The sequence below is a fragment of the Paralichthys olivaceus genome, chromosome 22, assembly GCF_024713975.1.
Source record: "Paralichthys olivaceus isolate ysfri-2021 chromosome 22, ASM2471397v2, whole genome shotgun sequence".
In the NCBI taxonomy this organism is placed as follows: Eukaryota; Metazoa; Chordata; class Actinopteri; order Pleuronectiformes; family Paralichthyidae; genus Paralichthys; species Paralichthys olivaceus.
The window spans coordinates 9,089,831-9,101,257 of NC_091114.1; the positions used below are offsets into that span (position 1 = coordinate 9,089,831).

The 11,427-nt window shown below is 45.8% G+C and overlaps 1 protein-coding gene across 11 annotated transcripts in view; it reads left to right on the top strand.

Moving 5' to 3' along the window:
- ppargc1a (peroxisome proliferator-activated receptor gamma, coactivator 1 alpha) overlaps positions 1 to 11,427 on the top strand; it is a 249,134-nt gene that overhangs the window by 220,336 nt on the left and 17,371 nt on the right. For 6 of the 11 annotated variants that reach the window (XM_069518838.1, XM_069518844.1, XM_069518845.1 and 3 more), the window contains exons 3-4: positions 9,268 to 9,462; positions 10,446 to 10,571. In XM_069518838.1, the coding sequence (XP_069374939.1) occupies positions 9,268 to 9,462; positions 10,446 to 10,571 (321 nt within the window). Of the gene's footprint in view, positions 1 to 865; positions 1,215 to 9,267; positions 9,463 to 10,445; positions 10,572 to 11,427 lie in introns of those variants that run through there. The other 5 variants (XM_069518839.1, XM_069518846.1, XM_069518841.1 and 2 more) reach the window with 2 other exon arrangements.

Genomic DNA, 11,427 nt, shown 5'->3' on the forward strand with positions numbered 1-11,427 from the left:
AACGAGAGGGAGCGCGGACAAGCAGGCACAGACGTATAGAAGAGAGATGCAGACTTTGGCTGTCCGGGCCCGTGTCGTCTCGGAGCGTCTGTCAGATCCACTCCACAACAAGGGCTCTCAAAACGTCGCCCCACAACACTGTGGGCTCTGCCATCCCGTCTCTCTCCCTCCCATCCTCCCTCTGTCTTTTTTTGCTCCCAAGGCAAAGCATTTGTTCCTGGCTGATGGAAAGTTGAAGCTGCTGCAGCTAAACAAATATATTCTGGCCTTCAACAGTCGCCTCTGGATAGAAAGGCTGGAAGGAGGAAAAGGAGCGAGGGGTAAAAAAAGAAATAAAAGGAAAGGGAGCAGGGGGGGTCGGGTATGGCCAAAAAAGAGAAAAAATAGTGCCCTCGGGAATGTTTAGTAAAAGAGGAAGAGAGCATCTTTTGGTCTGGTGGTGGCTGCTTGGCTGCCTGTCTGCCCCCCCACACACATGCACACACACAAACCTACATTCCCAGTAGGCCGCTGCTGCTGATTGAGGCATGGTTTGGTGTTCCTGCCCCAGCTGATCCCCTGCCCCCAGTGGATACCCATCTCTCTCATCACACCAGAGCCACCTGTGTGTACGTGTGCCGGTGCATCTTTGTGTAATTGAGACACCCCTGCACAAAGATCAGATAGTGGTCTTTTCTGGCCCGACACAACACAATCATGCCTTTCTGTTTTGTGCGTTCACATGTGTGTCTGTGTGTGTGTGTATTGGGTGGAATTGACTATTTTTAGTACCTGGGGTAATCTCTACTAAGAGCCTTTCAGGGCTGTTTCGCTTTAACCTGGCCAAAACACTAAGCCAATAATCCAGCGCCCCCACAACTCAACTCGCACACACACATACACACAGCAACATGTTGCTGCGATGTCATGTGATAAGACCAGTCTTCTTCTTTGTATTATTTATTAGCGTCTACTTTGGAGAGGGAGGAAGGTATAAACAATGGATTGCTAGAATGCTTTTATGCTCGTCCTCTTGTGCAAAGAAACAAGACAGGATGCGCAGGATGGTGTTTGCATAGAGATGAAACGAACGGATGAGAGAGAGTGTCAGGCCACGAAATAGTGAAAGCAATAGCAGGTGGAGACAAAACAACAAAAACAGAGGGAGGGGAAAGAATGGAGTAATGAACGGTGAAGCATCAGTTTTGAGCGATAGGCTGCTTCCCCCTCTTCAGGTAAGGCCAATCGATCCCAGGTGTGTGTTTGTGTGTGTGTGAGTTCTTTGCCAGCATATACCCAGCAGTGCCAGTAGCCCCGGCCAGACCTTCTGCTCCGGTACTTTTAGCCACATTCTGTCTCTTCTAACGCATGTTTGAAAGAACTTTATTCATTCTGAACGGTAAATATTGCTGTAAGAACTGTTTTGTAATTAATGACAACATGAAAAGGAGGAGCTGCTGGCAGATATTAGAGTGATTTAAAACCAGAAACATGCAAGGGCAGCATCTCTGACCACACCTGGTGTCACCTCTGTTTGCACTTTACACTGATGTCATAGAGTAAACCTGTTAATATTACACATCAAGGTGAGATGTTAAATCAGTGGAGACTAACAAAGACAAGATCTGCTGGTGTAGACAATCTTCATGTTGACTATAGCTGATGATGCCCTCTAGGATTAATTGAAGAAAAACACATTTTGCATATAAGTTTTAGATTAATCTGATTACTCTAGCACGATTTTGTTAATGTTGGTAATTTCCTTTTGACACGTCTTTGGCCGTGCGCCCTGCAATCTTGTACTGTACATGTGAAGGACTAGTTCTCCCTGGTTGAGAGTCTATTTTTAAGAGCTTTGTCATCCATGCAGAAAAAAAACCTCCATTCTCACTAAGCTTTATGATGTGCACTGCATGCTTATAGCTCCAGCTTATTTCCCCCCTGAAGCATTTAAGTCTGCACAGGCCTCAAATAGTTCAAGAGGCTCTCTGAGGCTCTGCTGATGCATGAGTGACTGGATGCTTGGATGACTCACTTGCTGCCCAATCAGTAGCTGCTGAGTCTAATCTGAAAGCAGAAGCTTTTACAGACATTTGATCTCCGCAGATAAAAATTTTTTTACAAAAATTCCTCCCATGCTACTTTTTGTAAAACAAAAACTTGCAAGTGCAGATTTATTTGGTTGAGAATAAGACTAGAATCAAAGTCATGCCATTCGTAGACGGATATGGACACAGGTAAAAGCTTAACTCCGGGAGGTCTGACATATACGTGGTTATTTGGCATGAGCACAGCTAAAGCTTGTGTGTTTCTGATCATGTGACATTGTGAATTGGTGTATCAGTGATAAATTGTTTCTGCCCTGATAGAGCTGTTGACCTCGGGAAGTCAAAAGCTCTAAAATTGTCTGCTTGTTGATCAGCTCCTCTCACAAGACCATTTTCAGCCAATCCTATATTGTCAGACAAATCTCTTTTCATGTGGCTGTGGGCAGTGTTGATTAATAAGTCAATGGGTAGATTGGGAAGGGATTTTGAGTGTTGGACGATTGTCGTCAAGTGGTCAGTGGTCATTGATAGTTTAGCATTTGGCAGACATCACACAGTCTACTAGTGTGTGCAGGTGTGGTGGGTACGCTCGGCTAGGCAGAAGCTGTGAAACATGATCAGCATTCCGCGGAGAATAGATCCTAGATTAAGATGAAATGCGGCTCAACATTGAATGTTGATGCTTAAAAGAGAGAGCTCTCAGGCCCCCCTCATCCTTTCTCAAAGTGTTGAGTAGTTGGTATCATATCGACTTGCATCCACAATTGCTTTGATTTGTTCTGTCCCCGCATCAAATCCTCTCACACGACATGCAAAGGCTTGTGAAGTCCTCTATGTTTGACCACTGCCACTACACGTGCTGCACATACACATATGCCACTTGAAAGTGCGCAGGATTAAAAAAAAGAACCGCTCAGATAGCATGCTCGCAAAGTCACGACACAGATAAGAGGCAGGCACACTGCAGCGGCCGCCTCCTACCTGGATCCAGGAGCGACAAGGCACCCGCTTGTGCACGCAGAAGTCAAGGTAAAAGATAATGCGTTTATTTAGTAATCAGCAAATAGCTTTTATGCAGCGGGTAAGTGCTGAAGCCTGTGAGGCCTCGATAAGATCGTTTGCTTTCAGGTGTTTCCCTGTCGCACCGCGTATGGCGTTGAGTGCAAATTGAATAGGGTGACCTTCTTTGCCGCAGAATCAAATTGACTGCATTTCCCCCAAAAGATTCTGCCATTTCAATTACCATAAATTTGTGATATTGCATCCTCTGTCATATGCACAAACACGTGCACGCAAAAGAGAAACACCGAAAGCCGCCATATCTTGTCCACCGTGCCCCGGCCCTCTTTGCATTGGCATCTTTCCGAGGAAGACATTACTGTGACAAATGAAACTCCACAAACCCTCGATGGGCTTGGCAGGCCCTGAAAGGTCAGGAGCAGCATTTGTGTGCAGGTGTGTGTGTGTGTGGGGGGGGTGTGATTGTAAGTATATAAAGGTGGTGTCAGTGGGGGATAATAACATTGAGTCCGCTGTGCAAAAAATAAAAAATGTCTCCTCAATACTGCTCCCCTCGCAAATCTATGTAAATGTCAAAACCAAAGTGACCGTCCCTCTGTGTGTGTGTGTGTGTGTGTGTAATTCTTTTATGGAGAGCTACACTGCTGATGACAGACTCACATTCCGGCCAGGAAACGTGACAGTGTCTATTTTAGCAAGATGGACATTAGAAACAGTCTCTATGCTCCTTTTTTCACTCTGAGCTTGGTCTGCCCCCTCCCTGCATTCCCCCGACACATTATCAACAGTGTAACAGTATGTTCAAAGGCCCCTTGCTTAGTGGTGCACATTCAGAGCTGCCGACTTAAGCAAATAGCTATTTGCATGCCATTAGGCGGAAAAAAGCAGAGGAAAGCACCATTCCTCATCCCATCTCTGCATCTTGCTGAATATTCCTCATTCTCGGCTCCAAATCTCTGTTCTTCCTCTCCCTCCTGCTGCGACCGCCAGAGCAAGTCAGAGGCAGAGCAATCACAGCAATCAGTGTTTTCTCGTGCCAAGCCGATTGGGAAGCGGCTGCCAAAAACAAAAGAGTGAGTGTCCAGTCATTACGATGGTGTGCCACTCTGCGGTGTTAGCAAACGGTGGCTTGGACCATCTGTTGGACGGCTGGAGGAGGAAAACAACAGCAGCTCAGGGCAGGACTGTAGATGGGGAGGCTCCACTAGGAGGCCCCCCCCCGTAAGGCTGTCAGTTGTTCGGGTAGCTGTTTGAGAGTGTGTGTGATTTCATATTAACACAAACTTGCATGCACTGAATTATGCTGTTGGATCACAGGGATCCATTGTGCTTTCGTAGAAACATGCGCAACCGACTGCGTGATGTTTGACCCAAAGTTGGAACAAAGGTGCCTGGTGGGCGTGAAGGCATGTGACAGCCTCAGCTGATCCCAGCAGATGTGTGGCAGAGTTCAGGTGGTTAGTTTTAGCAGATTTCTTCCAGGGAGAACCAGAAAGAACAGCACTGTTAACATCCCTTGGGTAGGTGTCTCAATTGGATCCAGTCTCTTGTCAGGATGTGTAACAACAGTTCTCTTTCTCTCTTTGGCTCAAACTCACTCGTGGATATCTCCCCCTCTCACTTTCTCCTTCCCCCCTCTCTTCTACCCCCATCAGCTCATCTGATAGGCCTCTAACAGTCTCAAATGGTTCCCAGGAGATGCATCATCTCTGTACACACACACATCCCGGTCCTCATTGATAGGTCGGACCGTTTCCTCTCTGATTTATAACTCGCATGGCCTTCTAAGCTGAGACAGACATCTGGCACGAAAACAGTCGGCCCCTCTATACCGGCACTTAGTCTTCATTCAGAGAGTTTCCATTTTTGTTTAAACGGTGGCACAAAACTGAATTCCTGCCAGGATGGAGGGATTTTCACAGGGCCAGTTGTGGTATTACAGCTAAGTAGGTTGAAGTTGGCTGAAATCAGCTGCCTGGTGCTCGGCGTGGACAGTATCTCAAACACACAAGGTAGCAATAACAGAGGAAGGACATATACAGAAACAAACAGTTAGTGTGATGTGATTATTGTGTCCAGTACCCTTACACCCTCAATATCTAGTCCACAGGATCATTTTCTAGGGATGCTCTTTAAGAATAATGTGATGCTCTGTTGACTATGTAGTCAGATGTAAAAACGAGAGCCAATCAGAGCCGTCAGTTTGCTGCTGTGTGAAGAGGTTTTATATGTAGTTTTATGTTTTGTGACTGCGTCAGTGCCACCTCACACACACAGGGACACAGTACAACTTAACAGTGTTATGTATGGTTTCATTGCTCCGTATAGGCCATAATCACCCTCTCTACATCTCAGTGAGCTCATGCTAAATGACCAGACGTCTCTGGTGGCTGCCATGATTTGTCTCTCCGCCGTGCATGCCGCCATACCTTACCCTCCCTGCCTCTCTCCTCCCTCCTTCCCTGCTGCCATATGTTGTGCCTGTGTGACCGGCCGATGTGTCAGGCCTGACTAACACCTGAGCACCATGGCTGACTTTGATTTATTTCCTCTGAAATCTGGGGGCCGTGGGTAATAACACAGAATGACATTATTTGTTTATCAAATCCAAGGCTGCTTTTCTTGTTCAGACTTGAGATGTGACGGCTTGATACAGCCACTCCTACTTGCTGCACATACATTTACCCCCCACAATTTCTGATTGTGCCACAATTGTGCCAATATAAGAAGGTCTGGCGAGCTTAACCTCATCGCAGGGAATGCTTTTGAAATTTCGACAGAGCAGAGAGCAGACACAAAATATAAAAGCTGAGATGAAGCAATGCAATTAAATTGTCAAGGCGCAGATTTAACCCCACCATGCAATTTGGGGGCCAATTTATTACGAATATTTTCTGTCTGAAGTGCTCGCCATTCCTCTATTTGCAGAGAGAGTGAGTGAAAGAGAGTGACAATAAACAGTACTTTAAATACCAGCTTACCCATTTAAACAGATATATCTTTCCACATCCAGAGTGTCTCCCACTTGTTCTGCCTCTCATTTGAAGATAACAGCAGGGCTGTTAATCTGCTGAAACCTCATCTTGGTCTTATTCAGCGATCAGGTCTATCATTCTGGCACTTTCACAACACATTTGGTTCCTTTTAACATGTAAATGATGCATTGCCCCGAAAAGCTCGTTAAAATTTCATCCCTGGCACATTTGCTCAGGAGCTTGGATTCCTCAAGAAGCAATTAGCAGATTTAATTTGGCCATTTGCCCCAGTGTTCAGTAGTGAGTGTTTGTTTAAAACAGCACCTTCACCTTCCGTTATCAGCTGTGTGAATAGTATCTGCTGGAACACAATGCTGTGCTATGGAACTCAATAAAAGTGTTGAAGGCAAGGGCAATCTCAAAGACAGGCTGGCTGATAACAAAGGGGCCTCAACTAATAATGAACAACTGGAGTTGCCTTTTTTTTCTCCGACTTGGGGAAGCTGGGGTGAAGGAGGGGAGAGAGAAGCTCTGCCAGCACTTGCCAGCATGTTTTATGGCTAATTGAAGCATTTGGAATAAAGCAGGCTCAAAATGGCACCCTTTAGAATTGGAGCGGGGTTAATATATTGTGATCCCACAATTAGCCCAGGATTGTTAAGATCTCTTTAATTCGGTGAGGTCCATTAAGCGGGATGGGCGAGAAAGTGCTCCCGCCGAGACAATTTTTCTCTTCTCTCTTTGTTCTTCCTGCCCTCTTTTCCTCTCAGCAGCTGCTGTACTAATCAATATAAGTGGACATGGCAACGAGCAGGTTGCCAGGTTATCCTGCCGTCACCCCCTTTGGGGGCTATAGCTCCTGAAATCCACCCACACACAGATTTTGTTTATAAATAAACAAGGGGCAAGTGAGTCATTGGCAGTAGATTGACTTTGGTGTGGATACTCCACAAGGTGTGGCCCATCAGTTGGCTCACCCTCCTGTGCAGGAGTAATAGATCATGCTCCCTCCGGAGTAGAAATGATCACTGAGGTTTGCTCTTTACCCAAGTTTCTCAAATCCCCACTTGGCCTATGAGTGCCTCCACTAGATCCACAGCAGCGGCTGCAGCATGATCGTCACAACTCAGGGTTTTACAAGAGTCTCTTTCAGAATATGAGAGTCCCTTCTGGGTTATCTTCAGGGATACAGTGTGCCGCTGGGAGCTTGCCAATTGGTGGAGGTTTTTGAAACAAGATTGAAATCACTACATTTCAGCCACAGCCTCAGAAATTCCCCCAAACCTCTTCGAACCATGTCATAATGAAGCTCGCACAGCCCCCGCTCAACTTTTAATGCAACTACTGACTCACAGTGGCAAAGGCTATAGTTTCTACTGAGTGTACAGTCTTGAACCTACTGGAGAGAGGTGAATAAAGCCACAATTAAATACAGCATTGCTTGACTGGTTGGTTAGCTTGCACCTTAATACATTTCTGGCTTATTAAAGACTCATTTGTAATAATCTAAAATGATCCCACTTTCAATTTCTCCTGTGAGGATGTATATGTTTGGGCTGAGAAAAGGCTCTGGATTTATCAGCAGTTAATACCTACCTCCTTAGCGCTCAGGTAATAACTTGGGATGCTGGAAAATGGTGAACATTTCGGTAGCACGGGGTTCCAGCACAGTGGATTTGAAGCTCCTTGCAAGTAATTAAACAGCATGCCACCTCATACAGAGCAATTTCCTGCAAGGCATTTGCTTGCCAATCTGGCACAGCCCCCAGTCTATGTTGTGTTATCTCAGTGAAATATGTCCACTTTATCATTTTTTAATAATGACTGAGTGCTCATGTTGTTAGGAGAAATCTGCTCAATGAGGATCAGATTAATTTTTTCCTCATTGTTAGCTAGCTACCTGCGCGTCCAAGATGTCAATGTGTGCCATAACTGAAAATTGGAGGAGGGAAAGCATTAAAATGGCCACCATGTCATTGGCGAATCGGCAGCTGTGCCATCCGCGGTGGGTGTGTAATTGGGTAAAATCAGTGGGGTGGACGGACACAAGTGGGTGGGTAAATTTTGTGCATGTGGGATTCAAAATCTTAGAGAAGCCGCGCTGGTATCTGAGAGATTGGGGGCCACCTCAGCATAATGATGACCGCACTCCGTTGGCGAGCGATGATAATCCTGTCGTGTGCATAAAGGGATTTGTTGGTGTTGGACCAGCCACAGAACATCCCACGGTGCCGACGCTGTTTATCTTTCCTCTGTCTTATAGTCCCCTGGGCTTTTATGGCCCTGGAACTTACAGTTCCTGTTGTCACTTGTCACAAGTTGTCATTCGTCTGTGCAAAGGCCCACACACACACACTCACACACAAACCCATTGTCAGGAAAGCTGCAACCCCCTCAGTCTTAATATCTGTCTACTTTTCTCTCCTTACATGCATAGTTATTATCCACAGCAAAACTCCCATGTCAATAGCTGGCATCTCCCATCTTTCATCCCTCACTCTCACTATCCATCTCTATATGTACATCTCTCCCTCTCTTTATTTCTCTCACACACACACTTATAATTTCAATCATTAAACCGCCAGCTGCAGCAAGAAAACAACTCCTCCGGTACGTCAAAGAGGAGCTGAGTGGCAAGAACAAGCTTTATTTTTCTTGAAATGTTGATGGAACCTCCCGACTGTTGTGAGCATCAACTGTCATGCCGACATTTCAAATGTTTTACATTTTGTCAGCATTAGTGGGTGGTAATTCTACTTATCTGAGGATTGCTTGTGCACATCTTCTCAGCAAGTCGATCGTCATAAAAAAGGAGAGTCAACTTCCAGTTGTCGTTTCCTTTACCCCCAAACAAACCCCTCTGTATACCACAACACACCCCAATCCACTCCTGTCCTCCCTGGATACTTGCTACTTGTCAGCCCTGGTAATGGGTTTCTTGGGGTAGATATTATTTTGGTCCAGTAAGCTGCGTGTTTAAAATATGAGTGACAGGCTTGACTCACTTGCGCGCGGAGTGAATTTTGTTTTTAAAAAGACTGCCAGAATAGAGCCAGCTCAGCTGCAAAAAAAAAAAAAACTCTTCCCACTCTATTAGCAATGCAAGCCTGCATGCAACCACCCACTATCTTTACTTACCCCAAGAAAAAAAAAGGAGAGATGCAACTTCCCCTGAATAAAATGTCCTATTTTTCCTGTCTCTCTGTTTTTCTGTCTCTGTCTTCCCCCTTTTTTACCCTCCTAAGAAGATAGATGAAGAAAATGAGGCCAACTTGCTGGCAGTGCTTACAGAGACCCTGGACAGCATCCCGGTGGATGAGGACGGATTGCCTTCGTTTGAGGCCCTGGCAGATGGGGACGTGACCAATGCCAGTGACCGGAGCTGTCCCTCCTCCCCCGACGGCTCGCCGCGCACCCCAGAGCCTGAGGAGCCTTCCCTGGTATGACCAGCAGCTCCTCTTTCTCATTATTCTCCAAGTCACTAGTCCAGCATCAAAACTGACACCTGACCTCCCACCATGCAAACACTGTTTATTTAGTCCAGTCCATGGCAGACACCAGATAACACCCTTCAACAAAGCTGGGCACCAACACTGGCAGTTTTGAATTCTGCTTTTGGCAGTGCCTAGTCCATACTCCGCCACATTTGTCACAATGTGCTCACTATATGTGCAGCGAGAGCATGCGGATGCAGGGAGTTAATGAAATGGATCAGTGTGTTTGCTATTGAGCGCTAATTACGTAACGGCACTATTGTGGCACCGGTTCACTAATATGAACGCTGTGGTGGGACGGTGCCACAGGCCCAGAAATCAAGCTGGTACACAATAAAGGGGCGAGGAAAAGAAAGTGATCTGATCTCATCTACTCTCAGTAGGTATCAACTAATCCCCCTGTGACCAAGTCATCACTTTTGGCAAAAAGACAGGCCTCTCAAAAAAAAAGGAAAAAAGAAGCCGTTTGGTTACCTTTGTGCTGTCTTGTTTATTTTTACACAGAACCACATCATCTGGGCGTTTCTCCAGCTTGAAGGCTTTGACCTAAAATGTTTTGTTATGTTCCGTTATCGTCCATTTTATTCCATGCCGGTCCCTTCCAGATGACCTTTAAGCCACATACCCGAGTGTGTTTATTCAATCACATTTGAGAGGACTGACTCTGTGTGCACAAAAACACCTGCACAGGAAGGAAGAAAAAAAATGACTTAAACTGCCCTGTCACATATTAAAAAATTGCTTAAAAATCTGTAATCTTCTAAATGTGTGAGTGATAGTATCTTTTCTAACTGTGGTCTCTTCTGGTGCTATTTTACAAGAGCGCAGGCTGTCTAATTGAAAGAAAATGGGGATTTGCATAACCCACGCTCGCTCTCCCCCACTGCTCCCTCACCACTTTCTCTTGTTCTGTTTGGGTCCGCTTGCAGCTGAAGAAGCTCCTTCTGGCGCCTGCAAACTCCCAGCTCAGCTATAATCAATACACAGGTGGCAAGGCACAGAACCATGCAGCCAGCAGCAACCACCGGATCAGACCACCACCTGCCGTCGTCAAGGTAGGGACACACAAACGCACACACCCACGCGCATACAAACACATGGACTGCTTTGCTGCTTATTTCACTCATGTACACACATTTTTTTTGTTTATCTCCCTCACTCCATTATTCCTCTCTCCTCTCCGGTTTCTTGCTCTCCCTCTCCTCTCTTCTTGTTTTGGTGGCCGCCTTTGGAAGATGTTAGACTACTGCTCCAGTCGACTCTCCCAGGGGGCCGCCCTGTAATGAAAACAGGCTGATTGCTGTTGGGCTTTCAAGGCGATGCTTCGGCACCATTGTCTCATTAGCTCCACCATTTATCCAGCCCTGGTATGGTGCCTATTAGAAAAAAATCAGCGTCAGGCACTCTAGTGGCAAGATTGACGCCTTGAGATGACAAGATCAAAATATTATATTCCCATTAGATGGCTCTCAAAGGAGCCTTTTTCTCTTAAGGGGTACGGTTGGTTAAGATTAGATCAAGTCAGTGTAAGTATCTTAGGTTTATTAATATAAAGAAATAAAAGTAAAAAGGATTTGATTCCAGTTGTTGTAACAATCTTGTTAGGTTTCATGTCTAAACTTGTCATACCATATGTTCAGTGCCATTTGCAAACTGATCATTTTTGTTTTCCCCAGCGCATAAAACCCTCAGATTTTAAAAAGCTTCTGTATGATAATATTGTGTGGTAAACACAGACACAGACTTTGTGTAGTGTGCGTCCTATGTTTGCACATGTAGTGCGACAACCTACCTCACAGAGTCTATTTTCATACCGTGCCTTTGAGTCATCCATTTCTGGAGCACGGCGAATGAGGGCTCCCGGAGGACATGGTGTGCGTACAGAGTGGTGCGGTGGTGCTCGGAGGGCCA